The 27,718-nt window shown below is 50.0% G+C and overlaps 1 protein-coding gene across 11 annotated transcripts; it reads left to right on the top strand.

Moving 5' to 3' along the window:
- The first annotated feature begins 397 nt into the window (after nucleotides 1-397).
- On the top strand, nucleotides 398-17,919 carry LOC122207359 (acid-sensing ion channel 2-like). 11 transcript variants are annotated; one of them, XM_042917472.1, is made up of 5 exons: nucleotides 398-454; nucleotides 3,644-3,790; nucleotides 4,052-4,261; nucleotides 9,457-10,094; nucleotides 11,847-12,107. In XM_042917472.1, the coding sequence occupies exons 4-5, from the start codon at nucleotides 9,540-9,542 to the stop codon at nucleotides 11,955-11,957; spliced, it is 666 nt and encodes a 221-aa protein (XP_042773406.1). In that variant the 5' UTR covers nucleotides 398-454; nucleotides 3,644-3,790; nucleotides 4,052-4,261; nucleotides 9,457-9,539; the 3' UTR covers nucleotides 11,958-12,107. The 11 variants fall into 11 exon arrangements, with proteins under 11 accessions (XP_042773406.1, XP_042773407.1, XP_042773403.1 ...); XM_042917469.1 differs by lacking the exon at nucleotides 398-454 and adding an exon at nucleotides 1,481-1,672; XM_042917473.1 differs by lacking the exon at nucleotides 3,644-3,790 and having other exon boundaries at nucleotides 423-454.
- Nucleotides 17,920-27,718: the final 9,799 nt, after the last annotated feature.

Here is a 27,718-nt window from a genome sequence, read left to right as displayed (position 1 = left end):
GAGAGACAGAGAAAACAGCGATGGGTTCTTTCTCCTACTTCTATCCCAGGGGAAAGAGGAGCAGAGGCAGACTCAAAGAGGAAGGCGCATAAAGACGGACACATGCAAAAAAGAATATTTAGAGAAGGCAAACATAATACAGAGGTTGGACAGGGAGCGGTGGGGTCGGGGGACTTTCACGCCCCACGGAGAAGGGAAATGACAACATTAAATCAGGAGCCAGCGCCTCAGGGTCCCGGGTACCTCGTTTTACGCATGGGGTAGATTTGAAGCACACCTGCTTTGTTCGAGATGGGACTTCTGTGTCTTTAAACAGAGGGACTGGAGAGGTCGGGTGTGGTCCTGGAGCCTCTCCTGAGCCCACCTGGAGCCTTAGGTGACTAAGGGGCTACAGGTATATGTGTCTCATTGAAAGCAAACAAGAGAAAGAAGCCATTGATTCCGTACTAAGGGGGTGAGTGCTCATATTACAAACTAATTTTTGGCTATCAAAAAACTCATTGAGGGTAAGGAAGAGTTTGGAGGTCCTCTTGTGATTGTCTTCCTAATTTTACATCAGCGAACATTTATTAAACACCTACTGTTTAAGTTATTTCTTTATAACATCATTATCCCATCAGATTAGGAAAGTAGAGAAAAGCTGGTATGGGAAATGTCAAGGTCAGCTGTCTTTGGTCAGGGGGAGTGAAAATGGAACGGCCCTTTTGTGGGCTAGGTAACCACTACTCCATTCACACCTGACCTCAGCTTCCACCAGCACCCATTTTTTTGCTAGACCGTGAAGGGAGGAGAACCTTGTCAACAGCCTCTGAGTTAGGATTTTCCATCAAATACCCCAGCTGAGGTTCTCCGGGCACCTGGCCGCCTGCTGGTGCCACTGGGGTCTTCCTCCGTGCTGTGGATGCGGCTGGGGGGTAAGAGATGCCCCTCGCCACCCTCGGGAACTGGTTTCAGGACAAGGTCCAGGTTTCTCAGGGTCGGAAGAGGGTCCCCATTCCTGCATCTCAGACAAGCAGCCTCAACCTTGGGGCTAAGGGAATTCTTACATCACAGAGCACCTCCCAGGTCTCTCATGTGGGGGTCCAGCTTCCAACAAGCCGGGCAGGGTCTCTGCCCCTGGAGGGTAGGGTGTGGGTGAAGTAGGGCCTCCTATTCCAGTAGGGGTAATAGATAATGCACAAGGAGGGGAGATGAATTTCAAAAAGTGACTAGTGCTGAGAAGAAAAGGAAACAAGTGATGGGTTAGCGAGTGGGGTGGAGGGTGGAGAGATGGAGGCCAGCCAAGACCCTCTGTGAGCAGGTGACACATGAGAAGAAGCCAGCCATGGGGGAAACCTTTCCGGGCCAAGGGAAATGCCAAGTGCAAAACTCTGGAAAATAGCTTGGCGTGCCTGATAGACAGGAGGAGCTCCTGGAACCTGGCTGGTTTGGGTGGGGTCCCCATTCTGCCCTCTGTAATCTCATAAAGGAAAGAGAGCCTTCCAGGCCCCACCCCTAGAGATTCTGATTCAGTGAGGGTGTATGGTGTGGAGAGAGGATGGAACAGACACCTGCATGTTTAACATGTGATTTGGATTCACCTGACCCTGTCATCGCAGCGCTCTAACAGAAGGTGACATGGGGTTAATGACCAGAATCCCAGATTCAAACTCATTTTTATCCCATTAACAAGGTATTTATGATTTGGTCAAGGATTGTGTCAAATTGCAGTGGCATAGAAAGCTGGTGCAGGAAGAGGCCTCAGCAATAATTTAGCACAAACAAGGAAACGGCGCAGAGATGTTACATGGCTTTCCAAAGGCTGTGCAGCAAGTTATATCCGTTCCGGGGCTCAGATCAATGGGCAGCTGAACCCTAAAAGTCTTCTCTGTGTGGACTGGTTTCTGTAGTTTTCTCCTGGAAGGCAAAAATAAAACAACTATAAATAAGATCTCAATAAGTCACACATTAAATGCCTTTGCTGATTGTCCCTCCCTGGTGACAGATTATTTGCTTTATGACAAATTATTTGCTAAGCATATGCTGAGGTAACAAAACCGGATGGGATTAACTGCTGTATGAGGTGTTTATTTAAAAACCAGCCAACAACAGGAAACACTTTGATTTACAATAGTTGATCTTCAAACTTTTTTCTTCTTTTTAAAAAGTGTTTATTTATTTTGAGAGAGAGAGAGAGAGAGAGAGAGGGAGGAGGGAGAGTACAGGCAGGGGGGCAGCAAAGAAAGAGAGGGAGAGGGAGAATCCCAAGCAGCCTCCACACTGGCATGGGGCTCAAACTCACAAACCGTGAGATCATGACCTGAGCTGAAATCACGAGTCAGTTGCTTTACTGACTGAGTCACTCAGGCACCCCATAAATGTTTATTATTTATTTTTGAGAGGGAGATACAGAGAGCACATGAGAGTGGGGGGTGGGCAGAGGGAGAGGGAGACAGAGCCAGAGGATCCAAAGCGGGCTCTGAGCTGAAAGCAGCAGCAAGCCTTGGGCGGGGCTGAAACTCACAAACTGCGAGATCCTGAACGGAACTGAAATTGAATGCTTACCGGACTGAGCCATCCAGGCACCCCTTTAACCTTTCTTTAGGTCAATGAGAGGTCAGGAGAAAAAGTTGTATATTGACTATATAGTAATGTATATTACTCAATGACAATTTGGACTCCAATAGTAACGTAATGTACTAAGAAGTAGTAATGAAGTAACAATGCCACCTGTATATTAGAAAAGGATGTCTTTTTTTTTAATTAGGGAGTTATTGTGACAGTAGCATATATCTAGCATATGTTAAAGAGCAAATTAGCATCCGAGGTCATTGTAGGTCTCAGCTTCCTGACTCTCCTACTTGTCACCACTTGCTTGAGATGGCAGGCTGCCCTCTGTGCCCTCACCTTCCCTGGGCAGCAGGCTCTGGGTTCTGGGCAGACCTCAGATCCCCCAGGGTTGGAAGAGGGTCCCCCCAGCTTGTTGCTTCTCAGAAAAGCAGGATCAGTGTCAGAGAACATGAATTCAAGCAAGCGAATAAATTTACCAGAGCAAAAATTGCGGCACATTGTCTAAGTAGGGAGTTAAATTGCCTGATTTGCAAATGAATTTATCTGGAAATTTCCTTAATGTTTAGCCAGACACTTAATATTTTGCTTTCATCAAAAAGACCACAAATTAGGGCAGAGCCTGAAAGTTTGGGCCAAATGGCCCCAATTTAAATCCAGCCCCCTTTGCCCCCATACATACCCACAGGGCCAAGGGGATAAGTGTTGTAAATCTGATTGAAGAGGAAGATGTTTAACCAATAGAATACCACAAAAACACTTTTAAGGATCCTGGAATATATGATGTTCATGCATAAGCCATACTGCGAATTACAAATGAGTCTTACCTAATAAAAAGGGCCCTTAAGAAGAGCTGTGTAGAAACATTTTATTCACTGTCAGGTTGAACGGCTATATACGCCCGTTTCCTTACATATACAAGGAATCACCGACAGATTGGCAAGTGCAGGTGTCTGACGACTTAAGATCAATTCGCTTATGTGGGAGGGGCAATAGTGGACCTTTCCAGTGCCTCCCCAGGGCTCTCTGCTCAGCCCCACAATATGTCACAGGATGGTCACTCCAGACCTGTCCCTGTTCTCCTCCCACACATCAGTAAACTGGGCCCATTACATTGATGATATAACGTTAACATGGGAAGACTTGTCTCTGCTGTGGGACATCCTGCAGACTTTGCTTCGAGGGAGACGGTGGCTGGTGAACCCACAGAAATTCGAGGCTCAGGCACCAGTGTAAAGTTTTGGTGAGTCACCTGGTCAGATAAACCCCATGTTGTCTCAGAAGCTGTGGTTGGTGAGGTGCAAGCCCATCCGACCCCTAGGAACACGAGGGAGGTGCAAACCTTTGCAGGCATTTGGGGGTTTTGTAGGACTTTCATTCCCCACCTGGCACAGTACCTCCATCCCTTATGCTGCCTGGTAAAGAAAGGGCAGGCGTGGACATAGGGTAAGGGAACACAAAAATACTAATGAAGCCGATTAAAGCCTGGGCATCTCCCAAGCAGGGCTACCTTCTGAGTTAGACGTGTCTGTGACTGCAGAAGGTGGGGGTCGCGCACTGTGGCAGAGAGGACAGAAGGAGAAAATACCCTAGGATTTTGGTCTTGGCTCTGGAAGGGGCAAGAAACTGACATGGCCCCATAGAGCACCAGCTCCTGGCAGTGCACATCGCGCTCCTCCAGGTGGAGCCTCTCACCAAGGAACAGCATATCCTGGTAAGCGCTCCGCTTTTCTATCAGGGGATGGGCTGAGACCGTGTACCATCCACTCACTTCCACCACGGTTCAAACCCCCATTGTGACCAAAGGGCCATGCCTATTTGCAGCAGGGGGGCACTCTGTCCACCAGCCCACTGTTTCTAGAAATGCAGGGGCTCCTAGGTCCTGTAGAATGTGGAGCGCCTCTCCGTTCTCATGGTGGCCCCTATGGTCTATGGGGAGGGGGTGGGGGAAATTCCTGCTGATGCCTGGAAACAGAAAGGAACCATGGTAGCCAGTAGGCTGAATTCAGAGGGGTTTGGCTTGTGATTATTCATGAGTCCTGGCCACTAGCTCTTTGCACTGACAGTGGACTATTCTAAAGGGATTAGCTCTATGGCTTGGACAATGGGAAGCTGAGAGGTGGATGATCATGAGTAAGCCCTCATGTCTCAGAAAAGGTGGAAAAGACATTTGGGTTCACCTGCAATCCTGTGTTCCATGTCCTAGCTCGGACACCCGTGGCAATCAGGAAACTGATTCCCTACTCTTAGCAAGTGCCCCGTCAGTTGATACAGCTGAATTAGGTGCATAGGAAGAGTGGCCACTGTTGTGCCGGGGCAGGCTGGCATATTACCAAGGATGCTGGATTGCCCTTGAAATACAGTGACTTGGTTTAACTACATGTTCTGTGTGTTCTCCAACGCCCCGGTTGGGGCATCTGGTCGGCTCAGTTGGTAGAGTGTGCGGTTCTTGATATTAGAGTCATGAATCTTGATATTAGAGACATGAAAGTCATGAAACCCTCCCATTGGGTATAGAGATTACTTAAAAATAAAAATCTTAAATAAACAAACAATACCCAGGGCAACTGCCAAAGGGGTCTGGAGTCAACCTCAGGAATTCCCATCTGGTGAGAGATGGGAAAATTGATTATATTGGCCCCCTCCTTCTGAGTGAGGATTCTAAATATGCCCGGTTTGTGTGGACACTTGGCCTTACTCAAGCTTTTCCTTATCACCACGTAAACCAGGCTGCCACCATTAGAGGATTAGAGAAGCTGAGTACCATGTATGGATACCCATGCCATATAAACAGTGATCAGGGGTCACATTCTGAGACTGGGCAAAAGAACATGACATTGAGTGGAAGTTTCACCTCCCCTCACACCTGCACGCAGCAGGCTTAGTGGAAAGGAAAAAAAGAGTACTAAAGCAGAAGCCTAAATTACTAACCAGTAAAACCACTGTGGCCAGGCAGACTAAAGTGCCATCCCAGGCTTTAATGCATTTGAATCATCTGCCAATAGGGTCTGTTGTTCTATATGCTACAATGGGGACCCCTACTGAGACACTCAATGCCATTAGGCACGGAAGTTTCTGGAAATAGCCATTACCCGGACTCTTACCGTGGATCAATGTGCTATACTGCTGAAAACACCAAGCCCCCATCATGCATCATCTACTGGAATTTGCAGTAAGACATCTCACCAGGATGGGTGAATTACTTTGCATCTCTCTGTGGGGGGAGGGGTATCGCTCCAATCTCCCTGGGGATCTGGCTGTCCTGCTGCAGGCTGAACCTGTTGAAAACGCCATACGTGGAATGGTACATGCACCAATGAGAGAGGGGAGAAGGTGGGGGTCTTGGTCTGGCATATCCCACCCCCCAGTGCATCTCCTCACACCCAAGAGTGCTGCCTCCCCGGCTAACATGTATGGTACATACAACAAGGCTACGTTCCTAAAGCTGCCAAGCTCCCTCTCCTCAAGGCCAGGTGCACACGCTCTGTTTTCCACTGCTACAATCATTTGGCTCGTCTTTGTCTCCCCCATTGGCCTAGAAGACAGCACGCACAGAAGCCCTTACTGAATTCACCCAGCAAGGCCTGTCTTTACCAAACACTGACGTGTCTAATGGGAAAAGCTGTCCTCCAAAGTAAGATGGCCTTGGATGTTACGACTGCCTTGCAAGGAGGCACCTGTGCCATTATCCCAACAGAATGTTGTGTGTTCATACCTGGTGAGTCTGCTGATGTACCATCTTTTTTAAATCATGCGAGGACACAAGGGAACATCCTGAGTGATCTGATCTCAAACCTACAGGTTTTAATAAATCAGTGGTTCAGACCCTGGGGCTCTTCATGGAGAATGTTGTTTGGGGGAGAATGATCTTAATCTGTGTTTTCTCTTGACTGTGCCTAGGCTGTTGCTATGGTAGCTGTCTCAGGGAGGCTGAAGACCTGCCCCAAATGAGCCACCCTGAAGCAGCAAGGGGTTTCCCCTTGCTGACCCCTCAGGCATGCAGTGGAGGAGGGGGACATGTGAGATTAGAAGAGCAGGTCATGAGGGGTGGAATGTTGAAGGAGGTGATCGAGAGGACGAGACCGCTGGTTAACCCCGAGCTTGACCCAGGGCAGTTGGAGGCTCCTTAGTCCCTCTTGAAATGTGCATTCTGCTTGCCTTCCCCACGCTGCCCAAGGACACAGCTTTGCAGAGCAAGGTGTTGTTGAGAACATCTGGGTGGCACATGTGACTGAGGCCAGTTAAGGCCTCTACATAAACATTTAATGTTCTCGCAAGCAGGCATGGAAATCGACACTTCTTGTGGTGCCCAAGACAAGCCTTGTTAGTTCAGTTCCCGGCTTATGTAACCCGCCACCTACCCATCTGGAGAGGTCTGCTTCTTTCTTGGTCTCTCCTTGCCGACTGTGTCCAGGGGCCAGTTTGCAAACCAACACCGCCTCTGCCCCCAATGAATCCTGAATTGTCAAGGGTAAGAAATGTGTTGGATTCCTCCTCATTTCCCCCAAACCAATACAGGGTGTGGTGCAGATGGAGTTCAACATACTTGTTAACCAAACTGATGAGCCAAGATTAGATTCGTGAGGGAAGTCTTCCTGTAGGAGGAGGGCCTTGAGCTAAAAAATGGACAACAGGGATTGATTGGCCTGGTGGGGAGGAGGGATAGGGCTGCTTTCTGTATGTGGAAGGAGGAAGTGATTCACAGTGTGTGTGTGTGTGTGTGTGTGTGTGTGTGTGTGTGTAATTTGGGAAGTGGGGTAGAAATGCTTGCCCCTTCCTACGTTTGGGAGGGAGTGTTTGGATTTGCTTTTTGAGCCTGTGTTTTGGAGGCAAGCATGCCTGAGTTCAAGGCCCAGCTCCGGAACTTATTAGCTGTGTAACTTGGTGGGGGCATCTTCTGTGAGTCTCAGTTTCTCATCTGTATACTGGAGGTGATATTGCAGCATATACCTGCCACGGAGGTTGGAAGGGTTAAGTGAGATAAGACACGCTCACACAGGTCTTGACAGATGACAGGCTCTTAATTTTGGCACCCTTGTTTTGAAGACCCTCTGCCTGTCTAGGCAGGGGTCTGGGACCTTGGAGGTGGCACACGGATGAGGTTGGGTACCCTCTGGCATTTGCGCTTGCTTGCAATGCTTCCGCACCGTAAGCTCCCAGGATCAATACATCACTAATTCAATGCCACATGCTTATTGCCTCAGAGAGCATCCGGATTCTGTTCTGTTTGGGTCTGGTTTAGAGCAGATGGGATGGAGAAATATTTTGAAGTAGATACAATCCAGGAGGGACATTCCCTAGGCTGCCTTCTTCTCAAATGCCTTCCAAGGAGTATTTAAGCTTGGCGTGCCCTGGGGACACCAGGTTGGCTCAACAAGGCGCCTCCATGTGGCTCTGCCCCAGCTTGGCTGTGTGCACTGGGTTGGCCACTGGAACTTTCTGTTCCTTTCCTCCTGATGAGGATTTAGCATCCCTGACTCCATAGGTTCCAACCATTTGATCTCTGGCGCGGGGCAAGCCACACCCACCTCCTAGCAGGGGCTGACTTCCAGTGGATTTTCAGGAAAAGGAGGTAGGCTGCTCAAACCCCAGTCCTATGCTCCCCACCTCTATCTCCAGCTGTGATTCCATCTGGCAAATCCGGGGCCAGAACACACACAGCCCAAAGGGGGCCAGCCAGCCCTACCTGGAACCCCAGCTGTCTTTCTTTTGCAGATACAGAACCTCGGGATAGCACAGCGGCTCTGTGGGGTGGGGGCTACTTGTTGCTCTTTATCCGGGTCTCCGGAGGGGCTTCCTCGCTCCCTGGAATGTCCCCCTCCCGCCGGCCGGTGGCAGAGGCACTGTGGTTTCTGGGTTGCTTCTTACATTCTCCACATTCAGCATCTCCCCTCTGAGGGCCCCGGGGTGAGTGTGACCCGGGAGCAGAATCCGAGCAAAGGAATTCTGCCTCCACCCCCACACCTGGCTCTCCGGAGTTTATCCAGTGCCTCCCTGCCATCTATCTACGGGGAGGGGTGTCACGTCCTCACTCCACCTTCGGCGAAGGCCGCCCCCCCCACTAGCTCCTCCCAAAACGGCCAAAAAGAAACTTTCGCGGGGTTTCCCCGCCCCCCCAGGCCTCTCGCCCCCGTGCCTCCCTGCCCCCACTCCCCCCCCCCCCCGCCCCGTCTCCCCCCTCCCCCACCTCGCAGCCCGGGATAGGGGGCGGCGGGGGAGGGGAGGAGGCCGGCTCGCTCGGCGGCCTCTGGGTCTCGCCTTACTTCCGGGAGGCGGGGTAGAGGCGAGGCCCGTGGAGCCCCCGCGTCCTGCCGGCCTCCGGGTCCGCGCCTGTCCGCGGTGGCGCGCTGCCCCCTCTCCGGGGCGCTGGCCGCGGCCCGCCGGCATTTGGAATTCCGCCCGAAAGAGGGGGCCCGGAGGAGGCGGCGAGGAGGGCCGGCGGCCGGCGGCGAGAAGCGGAATCCGGGGTCCGGAGCGGCGCGGCGGCGGCTCGGGAGGCTCGCGCTGCGCCCGCCCGCAGTGCATCAGCGTGGCCGCGCGACATCCCCGGGATGCTCACCGCGGGGCATTATGCGCTGCCTAACAGGCTCCGGGCTGCCGAGCGACTTGTTTGAAGCATTTTCTCCCTCGCTCTCGCTTTTAATCTTGTCTCTAGTGGCGTGTGTAGGGGGGAGGACTTTATTTCCATTGGCTAAGCTCTCCCTTCCCACCCACATCTCTTCCACATCACCTTGGTGTCTCCCTAAATAAAACCAGCCCTCCTTATCGCCTGGAAAAAATCAGGAGCTAGAGTTTGAATGGGTTTATATAAACACTCACCCCTGGCAGCGTGCGGCTGGGCTCCCAGGATAAACTCCAGGCGTCTGGCCTGATGCTTGCCTTGCCGTGTTCTCTCCCTTGAACGTCAAGGTTTAAGCAGAGCCCGAGGACTGGGAACTCTTCTCTGAAATTGGATCAACCTGAAGCCAGTTGCGGAACTGCACAGGGTCCCCATGGACCTCAAGGAGAGCCCCAGCGAGGGCAGCCTGCAGCCCTCTAGCATCCACATCTTCGCCAACACCTCCACCCTCCACGGCATCCGCCACATCTTCGTGTATGGGCCGATGACCATCCGGCGTGTGCTCTGGGCCGTGGCCTTCGTGGGCTCTCTGGGCCTGCTGCTGGTGGAGAGCTCCGAGAGAGTGTCCTACTACCTCTCCTACCAGCACGTCACCAAGGTGGATGAGGTGGTGGCCCAAAGCCTGGTCTTCCCAGCTGTGACCCTCTGCAACCTCAACGGCTTCCGGTTCTCCAGGCTGACCACCAATGACCTGTACCACGCCGGGGAGCTGCTGGCCCTGCTCGATGTCAACCTGCAGATCCCGGACCCGCACCTGGCAGACCCCACGGTCCTGGAGGCCCTGCGGCAGAAGGCCAACTTCAAACACTACAAACCCAAGCAGTTCAGCATGCTGGAGTTCCTGCATCGCGTGGGCCACGACCTGAAGGATATGATGCTCTACTGCAAGTTCAAAGGGCAGGAGTGCGGCCACCAGGACTTCACCACCGTGAGTACTTGGCTTTCAGCTCACTCTTGCGCATGGTTCTCTTGAGAAGTGCCACACTGGGGTCTCCGCGTTCCCCGGAGCAGGAGAGAGCGTGGTGCCCGAGTCGAAGGCCAGGAGGGTAGTTGGCCAGAGTTGTTGGAACTGGTTGGAGCGGTGTGCCTGCCAGGATGGGGCAGTGTGGTCTGGTGAGGCGTGGAGGGCGAGCAGGGGGCCTGCGGTGGGGGATCGCTTCCCCAGATGTGCTGAGCTGGCTTCCTCCCAACTAGAGGGAGGAGGCCTGAGCTGTCCGCTGTCCGGGGCACTTGGTCGCTGAGCTGTGTGATTGGAACAGCTTGTCATTGACGAGGTGGCATTTTTCTCCCCTCTCTGTCTCTTTCTCTGCTCGGAAGTGGCATCAGGCACTGCATCCTGTGGGCTGGGCTGGAGCTGAAGCTGCCAGAGAAGGGGGTGTGGGGCCCCAGACAGCCTGGGTGTTATCAGTGGCTTTGGGAGCTTGCTGGAGCAGGTGATGCTCACAGGGGTGGAAGTCTCTGTGCTTCCTTTTCTTGCGTGGATTCCGAGCTCCGTGTGGGGAGAGGAGAGTCGGGGGCGGGGGACCCCCTGGTCTCCATCTGGTCTGCTGGCAGGTCAGAAGCAAAGAGATGTCCAGGGTGCTTGGGCCCAAGAGGAGCGTGTAAGTGGAGGCCTGTGTGTAGGAGGACGGTCAGGGAGATGCCTGTGAGGGCGAGGCGGTCCAGGCTGGCTTGTCTGGGAGCTTCGGCTTGAAACTCAAAGGCTCGGGCTGCTGCCTGTGCAGTCGCTTAACAACGTGGATGCCAGAGGAGTGGTGTGGGGAGGGGGCGAGCAGCTGTGGGATTGGAAAGCCTGGAGGAGGAGTGTGGAGCTGAGTAAAGAGGAAAGGCGGAGGGGGATGTGGCTCACATTCAGGATGGGGCTTCCTGGAGGGGCAGAGAAAGGATGGGAGGAGAGCTGTCGCTGCCAGGGTTCTCCGTTTGCCCAGTTAGTGGGCTGCTAGGCATAACTTGGCATAAGGGGGTGAGACTGCAGCTACGCACGCCTCCTTGCTTCCAGGCGGGTCTGGGGCCTCAGGGGCTGTGGGACCCTCCAGAAGCCCGGGGTGGCTGCTTCTCCCATAGCTGCCTTAGGGAGAAGCCAGAGCTTTTGAGTCTCCGAGCCTTGAGCCAAATTGCAATGGTAGGTTCTGGATGACAGGTGCAGCAGTTGCAAAGGAACTGGATGGGCTCTGTCACCAGCACTTGTCCGGGCCCCTCTGCCTAATTAAGACATGCCCCACCTTGCTGGTAGTGCACCCATTCTCCACCCGCTCTCAGGTCCACTGCCTGGTGGCCTCTTGCTCTGAGTTTCTGTTATCACCAGTTAATGCCATAACCAGTTTCTGTCTGCAGCCTCTGTGCTTGCAGTTAGCTGTCTGTGATTCTGGAAAAACCCACAGTGCCGGGGGTGGGGGGCATCCCATAGAGCTCTGTTTCCTGGGGGAGCTGTTTTTACCATCCGTTTCAAACACTGTGAGGAAGAGCACAGCAAAAGCAGTGGCAGTGCATTTATACGAAAGGGGAAGGGGGTCTGAACTGGAGGAAGGGACCGGCCGTACTGGAAGCCCTTCTGAACGGAGCAAACGACTCTCATACATTTCATGCACAAACGATGGCCTAGGTGGCTTGAGAGAGGAGGGGACGATGCCTCATTCTCAGAGGCTGAAACCATCCCTGTATCCCACCCCGTGCTTTCTAGTGCCGTGGCAACGCTCAGCTTCACCACTGCACCTTACAGCTCAGAAATGCACTCAGCTGTTCCTCTGTCTGCCTGAACGTACCCGGAACACACTCAGAGAAACTGCGGTAGCAGACCCTGGACCGAGATCTCACGCACCCTCGTCACTGCGTGTCCAACTAGTGGTTTCCTCTCAGTTCATGATCAAGTTCCATTTCCAAGTAAAGGTTCTTTGGCTCACAGCTGACGTATTGCACTTAGCCCATAATTGGAGGCCCCGGAGTCCCAGGAGACCAAAGATCAGGCCTTAAAGCCTTACCTGAGCCTTTGACCTCTCCAGGATGTCTCTCAAATGTAAAGGTGCTTGTGGATATGGTTTATGAAATAGTAAGTGGTATGTCATTATCTGCCAGCCTCAGCAAGTCCAGGGCTCATCTGGCCGGGTGTCCCTCCTTGGACTGACCCTCAATGTGTGACCTCCCCCAGCACCGAAAGGGGGATGAGCCTCAGGGCTGGATCTCCCAGCTGTTTGGGCGGTGTCAAAAAGGGCACCCACTCGAGGAAACCTGGAGGAGGCCCCAAGTGGATGGCTGACCTTTCTCAGCCTCTGATCACAGTGGGAAGCCATGCTGAGCCTCTGTGAGAGGGGACATGGCACCAGGTTTGTTCCAAGACCTTGCAGTGAGGGGTAATCCTTCCCACTCCCCCTTTATACCCCTGTACCTTTTAGTCTGGGGTATAGTATGCTGATTCTGGGGCTCTTGCACCGGAAGAGGGCAGGGAACCTTGCTGATGGGAGAAGTCGGTTCACTGGCCTTCTTGCCCATTCCATCTCTCCGCTGCTCATCCCTCTCCATTTGGCTTATTTATTAGGCCCTGCCTGGGTTTTTCCCATGCTGAGTGGCTTCTTTCTTTACATGCGGTGGCTGACTTATTAGAGAAGTTAAGTATGGGGGAGAGGATGTCCCAGGTGGATCGCTTTTTCCATTTTTCTTTTTCTATAAAACATACCTAGTGTTGTCTCCAGGGGTAATGCTTTTGCATAAGCTCTTATTCCAAGTTCTTAGCTGGTGTGCAATGAAGTGCGTAATACCCTTTAATTAGTGAATGAGCCATGATTCTAGCAGAGGGGAAGGCTGTTTGTGGAGGTTAAAAGTCCCAAGAAGCCAGGTGTGGAATTCTCACTGCCATGTATACAGGTGTGTTCCATGCTCATGCAGGTACATTCTTAGCCCTCACCTGGGACAATCTGAATGCAGATAGGCATGTATTTGTCCTTCCTGGGAAAGCCGAATGGGACTTACTTCCGTAGTGCCTGCTTGGGGCGGGAGCGGGGGCGGGGGCGGGGGGGGGGGCGTTTGCCGTGCTGACCTCAGGTGGAAGGAGGGAGATCTGGATGGGGTGTCTATGGCCATGGTGGTGGGTGATCTAAGGATAAGGTTAGGAACAACTTCTTGGCTTGAGGAGGTTTGAATCACAGCTCCATCATTTTCTAGCTTATTCCCTGGGTCATATTTTATGTCCTCTCTAGGCCTCAACTTGCTCGCTGTAACATCTGGTAGTAATACGTGACTTTGTAACTCACAGGGTTGTTGGGGGATGAGGAATGTGAGACAATGCATGTAAATGTCCTTTTGTACATTGTGCAGATGTAAGGCGGGGCCGCTCTCCGTGTTAGCAGGGGATTATTATTGTCCAGCCCCCCTGCCCTGTTCGCAGCCCACCGTAGGAGTCAGCTGATGAGTAACGCTGTGAGCAGAAACCAGGGGGGTGGAGGTGGCCGCAAGGTGTTTGGAGCCCAGGGTTAAAGCCCAGCCTTGTGGAAATGGGATTGCTTGGAGCGGAGGTCACAGCTGGGTTCAATAGCTAACTGTGACAGACAGGTGGCAATTCCATTGTTTGTGACTAGCACGTGACTGTTTCACGCTCTTTCTCTGCTCATCACATTGGGGTTCATCTGCCTCCAGGTTCAGGAATGCAAATGACCCTTCAGTTGGCACTTTTAATTTGATGTCCGTAATTGTATGTGTTTGCGCTTTAAACTTGAGATTTCTTTCACTGACCTTTCCTTACTGAAAGAAAGGTCTCTCCACAATGAGATCTTGTTAGATCTTCTTCATCTACATCACATAGCATTACTGAGATGTAGAGGTGAGGGTTTAGGACTCTCTGTGGAATTCCTGCCCAAGGCTGGTGGATCTGCACCCAACCTCTCAATATTTCTTATTACATGAGCAGCAGGTGCACGAAGATGGTGAGCTTTGGGGAGAGAAGAGTTGGAGTTCTAACTGTATCCCCATTTGCTGTGTAATCGTAGGCAAGTTCCCTAACCTCACTTTCCATTTATTTATTTATTTATTTATTTATTTATTTATTTATTGAGAGAGAGAGAGAGAGAGAGAGAGAGCGTGAGTGGGTTAGGAAGAGAGGGAGAGAGAGAATTGAGAATCCCAAGCAGGCTCCGCACTGTCAGCACAGATCCTGATGCAGAGCTCGATCCCACAAACCGTGAGATCATGACCTGAGCCAAAATAAAAAGTCGGGCACCTAACCCTACTGAGTCACCCAGGCACCCCTCCCCAACTTTAAAATAGAAACAATAATACCTGCCACTGGGAGCTGCACCCATTCAGGGAGGTAAAGTGCGACAGGAGCCAGTGAGTGGCCCAAGCCTGGTGTGTACAGGGCAGGCCCCTTGCTTTGCTTCGTGTCCCATAGGAGTATGACTGAGCCTGTGCTAGACGTTGGCTCTCTTGACTCCAGGCCAGTGTTCTTCCCACTCCTCCTTACCGTGACTCACCACCAGCTTTAGAGCACAGGCGACTGCTGTGATGGTGGGATTTGTAATTTTCACAGTAGTCAAACCTTCACATTTTTCAGCGCTTTGGTCCATATCAGTTCTGCTGCCTAGACACCATCTTGGCTTCCACGAACCAGCTCATGGCTACTAATTTCACCCCGGGAAGCTCGTGCCCCCAAGCCCCGAGAGGCGTGGAGTGACCTCCATACGAGGCGTAGTGTTTTTATCACAGTGTGGCATGTTACCGCGTGTTCCTTCAGTCATCCCTTTATCCATCAGAGAGGACATCTGCTATGCAGCTGTTATAAAGCCAGACCAGTTCCTTGCCATCTGAGAGCTCACAGCTTGTTTCCCAACCCCTTCTAGATGGGGAGCTAGTTGAGAGCAGGCATCTTGTCTCCTCAAACACGTTCTCTGCATACATCCTGCCGACAGTTGCTGATTAAACTGTTGCCTTCTGTTTCCTGAATGGACCCAGAATACTTTGCTCGTGGGCCTTACTTACTTTTTGCTCTCCCACCTCTCTCTCCACGTCTATTCATTTAAATCCTACTCGTCCTTTAAAGTCCAGCTCTAATATCTCTGTAGCCTTCTCAGGAAATCATTGCCGATCCCTCTCCCCATGACCGTAATCTAAATGAATCTCTTCCTCCTCTGTCTTTGAGAGAGCATCTTGGCTCATATTCCTCTGTCAGAGCTCTCACTGTGCCTTTCTTAGCATTACACGCAGAAAGTGTTTACGCTAGAAGAGACCTCAGAGATGATTTAATTTAATACCTGAATTCCTTAACCACTGATAATTTTTAGACATTGCCTATTTCTGTCTCTCTTCCCTGTAAGACATGATGTCTTTACTGACCTTCTATTCTCAAGACTTGGAACTGCTTAGCACATGGTAAGCTCTCAAAGTGTGTCTTCAGAGTATGTTAAGGGGGATTAAAGTTATTGGAAGCTAAGGTGACACTATAGCTGATACGGCCATTTTTCTCCGCTTCCTTTTTTGGTGTAGGTATCTAGGATCCCACCTACACCAGGATGGCATGTCTCATTGTTGTCATTATTATCATACCACACTTTCTGATGACAGAAACAGTCCATGCTCATTGGAGAAAACTTGGGCAGTGTGGGGAAGGAGTAAGGAAGGAACAAAAAAATTGCCTACGGAAGCATCCCGGACATAATTACATGTATTACTTTGGCATTTGGGAATAGCTCCATCCAGTCACATAATGTGTGCGTGTTTGTGTACCCTCGTGCCTGGGATCACACCTTCTGTACATGTGGTGCCTTGTCTGATGTGCAGCACACTTCCGATCAGTGTCAGCTAGCTCTCTTCCTCTTGGGTCCCCAGGGTAGCATCCGCGGTGTTAAGGATGCCCTTAAAAGTCCATTCAGAGGGAAAGTAAAATCCAAAGGTATGTTGGGGCACCTGGGTGGCTCAGTCAGTTAAGTGTCCGACTTCAGCTCTGGTCATGATCTCGCACTCCTTGAGTTCAAGCTCTGCATCGGGGTCTGTATGATCTCACAGTTTGTGGGTTTGAGCCCCTCCTCGGGCTCTGTGATGACAGCTCAGAGCCTGGAGCCTGCTTAAGACACTGTGTCTCCCTCTCTCTGCCCCTTCCCTGCTTTTTCTCTCTCTTTCTCTCAAAAGTAAACAAAAAAATCCAAAGAGATGTCCAATCAATACCCCTCTTGTGAGATGTGTTTTGTCTTATCTGCTAGAAGCACCAGGGATAATTTGTGGGAGCAAGTGGAAACCACCCCTCTTAATTCAGCCTTCTTGGATTTTAGGTTCACAACTGAACACCACGTACTCTCCTTCGATGGCACTTTATTGACAGCCTAGCTGTGCATTTACCTGAAGCCATCTTGACCCCACTGTTTGTTGCATGTTTGCTAGGATGAACCACAGATGTGTTCACTGACACTAAATTAGATCTCCCCACTGAGGCCTGACCCTGTTCCTAGATGCGGCACAACTTTAGGACTATGAGGAACCATGAGGACCATGGACGATGGACCACGGAGACCATGAGGTTCTCTTTGCATAGAAATTCCTGCCTGCCTCAGTCCACTGTGTGGAGCCTAACTACCCATCACCTGTAAAGTCTCTGGGCACTACGTCTAAATTGCACTTTTACTCCTTAAGATGCCTGGAAGTTTTGTGAGCATTTGCCGTGTCCTTGGAGAGGCGACCCCTGCCAAGCTAAGTGAGCGGTTTTCCGTGGAGCTGGTTCCGGTCTGTATTACTTTAGGTTGCGGCTCCCTGGAAAACAAGTTTTCAGGGGTGTACTGAATTCTCTCTGATGTGTTGGATGGCTGGGGCAGTGACCGGGAGCTGACTGTGATAATGACCCACACCATCTACTTGCAGAGAAAAGCTGATGTTACTGCACAGGCCACTTAGTGGTTAGCTGCTGGTGGGGGAGAGTCTGTGTGTCTGTGCCTCTGTCCCCGGGAGCTCTTAGACCTCCAGAGTGGCTGATGAAGGAAGGCTGCCCGAGAGCTTATTGAATTGGTAATTGGTCCTTTCCCCCTCTCTACAGGGCTTCCCTTTTCCTCTCTACAGAAAGTCCTTCCCTTAATGAAGAGATGAGTTCTAGAAAATTTTCTGCAAAGTGAATCCTAGTTTGCCGCGGATGCCTAGAAGAAGAGCTGACATGGGATCCCATTGAAAAAAATCCCCCGAAGACTGAATTGGCAGCTTTTAGCATCAAGTTTGCTGTCAGAGCTATTGCTCCGTAGAACAGTTCATATTTCAAAGTGCCAAGAATCCCGTGTTCTCCATCAGATCAAAAATATACCACCCAGGTCTAGTGATACCTGAAAGTATGCTGGATGTTTTCTCTTTTTTTGTCTGCGTGTTTATGTTTGATGGAACTGGGTTGAAATAGCAAGCCGGACCGCAGGGTCATTGGACTCACAATCTATTATAACCTGAAACGGATGGCCTACATCATCACCCCTGCAAGTGTGAAATTCCGTATATCACATTTCTCCCTTGCTGTGGACTGAAAACTAGTCCATGCCGCCTGGCCTGAGTGGTTACTGGGTAGCAGATGCTTCCAGAAACGCATGTTTATTATTTGAGAAATCTGAAGCATGTGATAGAAGCCTGTTGATCATGTTGGGCTTTATTGGGGAAGAACATTCCAAAAAGTCACATCCCCTGGGTGCTAAAGCATCTTTCTACTTCCCAGTACTTATTTTTCTCATGACTCAGGTATATTCTGTATTGATTACCTTAGTGATCATGGAAATTTATACTCAAGAAATAAAGCACGAAACACAGAAGGAATGTATTTGGATTTAATTGACTTCTGTTGATGAGTTGTACAACCTTGGGCAAGGTAATTAGCCTCTGTGGGCCTCAGTTTCCTCGTCTATAAAATCAGGGGGTTGAACCCGGTGATTCCAAAGGACTTGCCAACCTGTAGAAGTCTAAATGCAATAAAACATAGCCAACATTTATTTTTCTGATCCCACATTTGTTACCTGAAGCTACGACTTTTATATTTGGTGGAGGGAGCTGGTGCTTTTTTTTTTCAAACAGACACATTTATCCATTTATTTGTTTTATTTAGATAGATCTGCAAGTGGAAGCTGAAACACTGACTGACTGTGGTGGGGTAAAGGGAGGCACAGAACCCTACTCTCAAAATCCTGTCCATGAGCCATTATGTGTCTGGCTGCAGCTTGTAGGTGTGACCGGAAGTTTCCATCCCACTAGTCCTGTGCTTGTGAGCGGCGGTGCATGCATGAGTTAGCATGTATGAGTTAGCAAGGGCACCCTTGGAAGATGCTGCCCAAATCCCCTTTGCTGATGTGAGCGTACAACTCCTGACCACTTATATCTGTACCAATGGCACTGCCACTCCTGGAGATCTCTGGGAAATTATTCACCTCCCCGCCGCCTGGGGGCAGCCGATGGCCAGCGACTAATTGACCCAGGAGTACAACTTGCCAGCCATCTTGCCTCAAGATGGAACCAATTATGGTTGACGGTTGACACTCCAGAGCTTCCCATGGGATCAGGATGAGCTGGAATTTTCCTGTGGTTTCAACATCCTTGCTTACCTTTTCTCCCTTGCCGGTATCCTGCATGCCTCCCTCCCTTCCAGGCTCTTCCTGATGTCATTCCCCCAGTAAATCCCCTGGAGGAGAAACCCCATCTCAGTCCCCACCAGGGACTATGACCTATGTGTTGGTGAGTTTTAGCTCCTCCATCTGTTTGGTAACATGGAGAACCACCCAGGCATATGGACCTATGTCTGGCTTGGAAAGAAGGAAGTATCGGTTTCGAAAGTCTTTTAAGACTTGAACTTTCTGGATCTGTGTCTTCAGCTGGAGCCTGTAACAATTTCCAGGGGATTTATATTTATATTTATATTTATAATTTATATTTATTTATATTTACATTTATATTTGTATTTATATTTACTTATATATAAGTATATATATATGTACACACACATACATATATATATATATATATTTATATATTTATAATTCAAATGAGCATCTGTCCAATCAGGATTCATACCACTGGGTGCAGCTGGTTTGTTCTTCTTTGGACCTTCTGGTCCAAGGAAAGCCCTTCCCAAAGCTGCCCATATCCTAAGAGCTGAGCTATCCCTAGTCTCTCAGCTGCTGCATACCCCCAGCTGCTCACATTCTAGCTCACACCTTCACCAACACCTGAATTCTCATCTTTTCCTAGTTCTGCTCTCTCTGAAAACCTCCCTTTCCCATGCCCCTCCCCCAGCCAGCCCTTGCTGCCATTTCTTCCTGGATGTGCATCAGCCTGGCTTTGAGCCACAGGGAGGAGCCTTCCGTGGTGGCAGTGGCTCGGGCCCATCTCTAAAGCAGGAGGTGGTGAGCGATGTTTGGCTGACCAAGGGTGATGCTCCTCGTAGGTCACAGAACCCATGAGTGATGAGGAGCGAAGGAAAGAACTGAGACCGTTAGCCTGAAGAGGGAAGTAGGTGACCCAAGGCAGGGCAGTTGCTTTCCTCAAACCCTTGGAAGGCAGGCCTAGGGAAGAGGAATAAAGCTTTCTCTGTGCAAGGCCAAGGGCAGAGCTAACAGCAGTTGGGGGTGGGGGACAGAAGTTCAGAGAGGTGGCTACCTGCTGATTGGAGGGAGCTCTCCCAGGAGGTTAGAGTACCTGTGCCCGGTCATCAGCCCCAGCCGAGGCCACACAATTGCTTATTGGCAGTGCTGTGGAGGTAGATCAATGTCAAGTGAAGAGTTGGATTTACTGGCCTCTAAAGTTACTTCCAAAGCTGAGCATCTTTGATTTATTTCCTTCCTGAACAGATATTTGAAGTCAGAGGTGAGGACCATTGGCCTTTGGCTTTGGAAAGAATGGATGGTAGATGCAAGCCAGCTCACACAGCCTGCAGAACCACCCTATTTCCCAATACTGTGTAGTGCTGATGCTAAGTGTTTCTGAAGCCGGGAATAAGAGGGTGCTGGGGGACAGTCCTTATAGAGGAGAGAGCGGATACGCAGTTCCTTCAAACAGGAAGTCTGTGGGTGCTGGTAGCCAGGGCTTGGGGTGGCTGTTCAAAGAGCTGGCCTCCCAAAGTGAGTGTGCATGCCTTCCTTGAGAAGCAGTTCCCAGAGGAATTTGTCATAAGTTCTAGGCTCTAGATCCAAACCTAGAGAGCAGATCTTGGGGTGGTTTGGTCTGGCCTGGTTCCGTGTGCAGTCTGGAGAGACTGGGAGGTATATGGATTAGAGGTGACTCTGGAGTGGCTGGTGGGTAGAGATAGACCCAGCTACAGGGGCTGGGAAGGAGGCTGACGCCAAGGCAGGGCCCAGAGGATGCCCTGCCCAAGAGCACCAGGGGACTGTGGCAAATGTTGGAAAGATGAAGGGGCTTTGGCACCTGAGATAATGACATAATGAGATATCTTAGCTCTGTGGTATAATCATGGAATTGCGTGTCGGGTAGGTGTATGCACCAGGCTTGTGTGACTGTGATTTCTTGATTAATAAGAAATATGTATTTGGTCTTCATTCCTGGTTCCTGGTACAAGAGCTTTGAAAGCCCTTGGAATTTCCTGAGGGGTTGGGTGAGAGGCACATCTTTGGCTATGCATATGAAGAGCCTTTCAACCATACCTGATGTTATGCTGATGAAGTGACTCTTGGGGGCTCCCCAGATAGCTTTTAGGTTGGAGGCTGGTTGCCAGAGGGACCAACCATGTGAGTGAGAAGAGAGAGAGCTGGAGGTTGAGTCAGTCACCAGTGACCAGTGATTTAATCCAGCGTGCCAGTGTAATGGAACCTCCACAGAAATCTCCAAATGAGGGGATTCCGAGTGCTTCTGGGACGTGCTGGGAGGGGGGCGTGCCTGGGGGAGGGGCATGGAAGCTCTGTGCCCCTCCCCCATATCTTGGATACAACCTGAATTGTATCCTATAAATAAAGCAGTACCAGTAAATAAACTTTTCCTGAGTTTCTGTGAGCCATTCTAACAAATTTATGAACCCGAGGAGGGGGTTGTGGGAATCTCTGATGTATAGCTAACTGGTCAGAAGTGTGGGTGACTTGGACTCATAACTGGCACCTGAAGTGGGGGACATTCTCATGGGACTGAGCCCTTAACCCGTGGGGTCCTGCACAAACTTTGGGGAGTTGGTATCAGAATTGCTTGGTGTAAGGGGAAACCCACGCATTTGGTGTCAGAAGTGAAGGGTTCCGGGAGTCAAAAACAGAGCTTAGTAACGACCTTGGGCAAAGTATTTACCCTCTCCAGACCTCAGTTTCCCCCTCTCTTCAGTAACAATAATCCTGGCACTTGCCTTAAAGGATTGTTCTCAGTCATTGAATGAAGTGATAGAAAGGAAAGTTCAGCTCTGGGCCAGATGCACAGCACCATCTACTTTGTTGCTGTTGTTATTTTCATTATTACTAAGAGGAGCCAGGGGTAAAGCATAGTGATGGGAGAATCCAAGAGCGAAAAGATTTTTTGGGAAGTCCATACTGACATCAGCAGGTGTCAAGAGTACGGGGAATGAGTCTGTAGTCAAGCCAGGCACCCAGTGTCTGCCATTACTGTTGGCTGTAAGCTACCGGAGACACTTACAACTATGTCAGAAATAGAATTCCTCTCATTGGGTCACCCCGTGTTGTTTACAAAGCCTGTTAGTGGCTAACATTTTCTGAGCACTTCATATATCCAGGTGCTGTTCTAACTTAAGTACTTCGCCAGAGCTCTGTGAATTATATGATATTCGTAGCTCTTGTTTTTGTATGGAAAAAATGGGGGCTCAGAAAGGTTAAATGATAAGACTGAGGTCACTTAGCTAAGAATTGGGAGAATTGAGATTTGAACCAGATAATCTAGATCCTTGATGCTTTCTTTAGAAGATGCTATTTGATCTTCACCAGAATGCTGAAACTGGGGAAGGTAACAGTGTGTCTGTTTCACCGTTGAACATAAATAAGGCTCAGAGAGGTTTAGTGACAGGCACGGGGTCACTCAGCAGGAAGGTGTCACCATTGGGGATTGGAGTCATGCCTTTTGATTTCCTTGGGGTGTTTTCTGTGAGACATCAAGCTTATTTGCACTGGGCCGAACCAAGTGAAGTCAGGCCGTTCATCAGCAGTTCTCCAGCTCAAAAGAGTTGGATTTAGGCGCAAGGTGCCTCAACTTACCTGCATCCTTCCCTGGAAGCCAGAAGCTTGGTCGCTGCCAGAGCTGAAGCAGAGCAGGAAGGCCGCCCGGCTCTTGGTTCGGCACGCACAGGTGGAGGTGCCAAGCGATCCCACAGCACCTTCTTCAGGAAAGTCTAGAAGCCTGAAAAGTCTCCTCTTGCCAGGGTGACACTTGGGATCTGTCCAGGTTGCCAAAGGAGGAGCTCAGGGGTCTGACCCTAGGAAGCGAGAGGCAGTTATCGGATGTGATGTGACTCTGCCCTGCCTGCTCTTTCTGCCTCCACCTCCCCACTTGAAATCCGACTTCGGGGGGCAGAAATGACAGCCTCAGGAGACACAGCTGTGTTTAAGGAAACGGGTGGCTAGAGCTCGGTCTGGGGGCTGCAGCTTCTGCCTCTGAACCAGCGACCTGAACTTGAACATCCAGGCTGGGCGTGCTGTGATGGACACATTTGCAGGTGGCAGAACAGTACGGTGGTGAAGAACTGGGCTCCGGAGCGAGACCGTCTGGATTCAGATCCTGAAATCGTACACGAGTTGGACGAATACTCAGTTTGGTTTGGGGAGACTTCAGTCATTTGTGGAGTATGGCACGGTAGACCTCAACCCATGTGAGTTTCTTCCTCTTGCCATTTCCACCTACGTGGAAACCTGCTGACTGCTCCTCCAGGACTCTGTTCTTCTGTTTCTTCCTTTCTGTAATTTTTTAAAAAAATTTTTTAACGTCTTTATTTTTGAGACAGAGAGAGACAGAGCATGAGCTGGGAAGGGGCAGAGAGAGAGAGAGGGAGACACAGAATCTGAAACAGACTCCAGGTTCTGAGCGGTCAGCCCAGAGCCCGACGCGGGGCTCGAACTCACAAACTGCGAGATCATGACCTGAGCCGAAGTCAGACGCTCAACCGACTGAGCCACCCAGGCGCCCCATTCCTGTCTGTTCTTTAAACTAAGGCTTTCCTGTGCGATCCTCTGCACTGTGTTCTCTTGTGTTCCCCACCCCCCACCAGATATGGCAGTCGAGGGACATCTCTCTAGAGCAGAAGTGGCTGCAACAGGGCTCTGTGATGTAGGGATTCCAGGTTCCTTCCTTCTCCCTGGTGTCTGTCCCTCTCTTCGTGGAGTGTGAGGAGGCGGCGTGCGGAGAGAGAAGTATCTCCATGAACTGGAAGTAACAGTGTCTTCTAAAGTTTGGGCCAAGGCAGCTTCTGCCTTCCTGGAATGATTTCTTAGCAGAACACCTTCCATCCCCTGGGCCTGTTAGCTATTTCAGGGACATTTTAAGTGGCTATTAACAAATGTTGAATTATGGCTGCAAACCTCTGGGAGTTCAAGTGACATTCACATGAATCACGAGTGAGCTCTGTGCAGTCAAGGCTGCCACAATGGGCTGGGATTAAACAAACAGGAGCCATTGTTCTCTCTAAAGCAATGAGGCAAGAGCGCTGCTCCTTGGAGCCTGTGATCTCAAGGCAGTGTGCCCCTCAGAAGCAGGATGCTGTCCAGGACACGCAGCTCATTGCTGCCAGGGCAGACAGATGCTCTCGGGTTTGCAGAGAGGCGTATTCGAACTTAGTATCTGCAGGAATTTACCAACAGTCAGCATGTCCGGGGATACGCCGGCCAGTCTCAGAATCAGAACACCGATTCTGCAGACATCTGCTGAGTGCTTCCTATGTTCTGGGCTAAGCTCTAGAGAAATAGAAATGAGTAAGGCCCAGGCTGCACGGTAAGATTACTTGACACTAAGCAGGCAGAGTTTGCACCAGGTCCAGAGGCAACACTGGGTAGGCTCCGAAAATATTCCAAGAAGAGGTGATGTGTGCATAATTCTTTTTATTTTTTTTTGAAACAATTTTGAACATATAAATGTTGCAAGACTAGTCCAAAGACCTCCTGTGTGTCCGTTCCCCCATGTCCCACTGATGTCATCTCTGGCCAGAGGACCTCATGCCGGGTCACTCCGTTGTCAGATCCCCCCAAGCCTCCTTTACTCTGCCACCGTTTCTTAGTCTCTCCCTGACTTTCATGACCTTGACATTTCTTAAAACTTTTTTTTTTTAACTTTTATTTATTATTGAGAGCAGGCTCCAGGCTCTGAGCTGTCAGCACAGAGCCCGACACAGGGCTTGAACCCACGAACTGTGAGATCCTGACCTGAGCTGAAGTTGGATGCCTAACTGGCTGAGCCACCCAGGTGCCCCATGACCTTGACACTTCTTATAATTCAAGGGCAACCATCTTGATTTCCAGTTTGGGTTTCCCTCTTCATTAGACCCAGGTGGTGAATTTTTGGCTGAGTTTCACAGAACTGATCCAGGCTTCTTCCCACTGCCTTCTGCCCAGAGGTCCCAGTTTGTCCCCATTTGTCCCAGTACTTACGGTGTTCACTTTTGTCACTTGATTACCACGGTGTCCTCCAGGGAGACACTTTGAGACCATGTAAAACCCCACTTCTCAACTCTCTCTCACCCGCTGGTTTTATCATCATTGATTTTTCTTGCCTGAGTTACTGCCGTGATACTCACCAAATGGTGATTTTCTAATTCCATCATTTCATCCACATTTGTTAGTTGACTTTCTAAAACACAGAAGAGCTCTCTCGTCTCCCTTTTTTATTCATTTATATATTTGTATCAATGTAGGTTCAGATCTCTGTTTTATTCAATGGGTTATAATCTGGTTGTATCATTATTTAGTTCAAAACTCCAGTTTTCCTGTACTTGGGAACCTCTTCCGGCTGACTTTTGTGTTCTTTTGACATTTCCTGGCAACTTTTGAGCACTTTTAGAGTTTCTGGCCCATCTCTTTCTTTTCCTTATTCAGTCCTGTGGTTAGTCATCTCCAGTGAAGACTGGGTCCTTTTAGTGGGAAATGCTGCTTAGAGCTCTGATCTGGGTTCTGGGTATGATCATCACAACTAGGGTTCCCCTACTCCCTGGCTCAGTGGATGGAACTAGGGTATTTACACATACATTTACATCTACAGCGAAAACCTTGACCCCACACCAATACTTCGAAAGCCAAAGTGGGGCTCGAACTCACAACCTTGAGATCAAAAGTCAGGCTCCACTGACTGAGCCAGCCAGGTGCCCCTCACACCAATACTGTCAATTCCTGTCTACTACCACAGGGTTCATTCTAGATTTTTCCTCTTTTCATATCAGCCTCTCCTTTCTCCAGCAGCAGGAAATCAGCCTCCCATTATCTTATCTACTGTTTTGCTCCCATTCTCTTGAATGGAGACCATCTCCCTTTCCTGTGGGCTGCTGCTCTGTTTGGATGCCTCCTCACATGGGTCCTGTCCTATCCTGCCAGGCTCTTGTGCCCTCCTTGTGTGTGCTCTGACTGTAAACAGGCTGCCTCCCGTTCGTCTTCAGATTTCCTCAGTTGTCCCCCAAACATTTTTTACAGCATTTAACTTGAAACATTCAGGATCCATTCGAGATGCAATCAAGATTCATGGGCTGCATTTGGTTATTCTGTCTCCTTAATCGAAAAACTCTCCCCCAGCCTAACACACGTACATGCAGAGTTTAAAAAAAAAAATAGCAGTTTTGGGATACAATTCTTATATCCTACAGTTTATCCATAGAAAGTGTTAAAGTCAGTGGATTTAGTGCATCCGCAGTATTGTGAATTGTAGAACATGTTCATTACTCCAAAAAGAAACGCTCTGCCCATTAGCAGTTGCCACTTGCTCTCCCCTTTCTCCCAAACCCTTCTACTTTAGCCTCAGGTAATTACCAGTCTGCTGTCTGTCCCTGTAGATTTGCCTATCCTGGACATTTCTACAAATGCAATCATACGCTACAGTATGTGGTCTTTTGTGATAGACCTTTTGTGTTCAAGGTCCGTCCATGTTGTAGCGTGTATCATACTTAATTCCTTTTTATTACCAAATGATGGTCCATTGTATGACTGTGACTCATTTTATTTGTCTCTATCAGTTGATGGACATTTGAGTCATTTACATTTTGGGTGGTTCTGAATAATGCTGCTATTCACACTTCTTTTAGTATTGACTTTTGGAAGAAAACAGACCGATTGTTTTCGACAATCGGATTCTTTCCTTGTGGTTTCACTCAACCCATTCCTCCCTGCCCTGCATTTCTTGTAAACAGGGAGTTAGGTTTAAGGGCTTGATGAGATTTAGGGTAATGATTTTGGCAAGAGGACTCCTTGGATGAAGCTGCGTACTTCCTGTCGTCTCAAAACAGGATGAGCCTAGTCTGTGGTTGTCCCAGTCTTAGAGATGCTAGTTTTGATCACGTGGTTAAGGTGGCAACCTCTGGATCTCCCTGTTGCATCCTCTCCCACGATCAGATTATCCCCATCATCTGTGGGATGATAGATGCTGTGGTACTCTGCAAACATTCTGTTTACCGTGGTATTTGAACCGGAATTAACAGTTTCACTAGGGGTTGTGAAATAGTGAGTCCCCAATTCTATCGTTCTTTCTACATGTGTTAGCTGACATTCCTTTGTAAAGAAGAGCATCTGCTAGTCAACTGGGGACCAGGTACAGTTCCTCCTGTAAAGGCAAGAACGGTTACCCTTTGGATGGATGGTGGATGCTGGATGGCGAGTTCCCAGATGGACCACAGATAATAAGGTGTTCACCAGAGAATGTTTATGGGTGGGAAGGGAGCCAGAAGGACAGTAGGACTCTACTCAGCAGTAGTCAAGGCAACCACAGACTCCTTCCAGATGCCATGGTATCCCAAGATAGGACTGTTCATCTTTTCAACACGGTTCTCACTGGCCCAGGGCGGAGGTGACAGGAGCTAGGGTTGGTGGAGCAGGCTGTGACGACACTGACCACAGGGCATAAGGCAGGTCATGAAGTGTGAGCCGTAGGGATCTGAATTATTTGGCTGGTCCCTTTGTGTCTCATCACTTCCCTGGAGCTTCCCCAGCTAGATGGCCTGATACTTGTGCTGCCTGGCACCTGTCTCCAGGGGGTTCGTGGAGCAGCTCCCTCCACTCAGTGGGAGCAGAAGAGGTGGGGCAGAAAGGGAAGTCTCACATGGAGATTCCATTCCCTTGAACTGTCGGGGTAAATGAAGCGAGCAGATCATCTACTGAGCATTTTGCTACCGGCCCGGGCAGTGTTGAAAGCATCTTCCAACGATGTGATGGGGGAGGTCCTTTCTTCCTTCCATTTTGTGTATATGACTGAGGCACAAGAGATTTAGGAAATCGCCAAGGTCTCAAAGTTCCTGTTCTCATGCTCTCCCCCGTTCTGCCTTTCTAGGCAGTACTCGAAGTAGAGCTTCTGCTGGGAGGGGGCACAGGTCACGGGGTAAGTGTGGCAGTGTCACATTCACCTGTCTCCAGCCTGTATTTCCCTGCGGAACTGGATAATTCAACAGCTATCTGGCTATAATGCCTGCAGGGGGCACTTCTGGGTGGAACAGGGGTGGGG

This window comes from Panthera leo, chromosome E1 (genome assembly GCF_018350215.1).
Source record: "Panthera leo isolate Ple1 chromosome E1, P.leo_Ple1_pat1.1, whole genome shotgun sequence".
Taxonomy (NCBI): Eukaryota; Metazoa; Chordata; class Mammalia; order Carnivora; family Felidae; genus Panthera; species Panthera leo.
The sequence above is the reverse complement of the archived record's forward strand: the minus strand, read 5'-3'. Positions and strand labels throughout refer to the sequence as shown.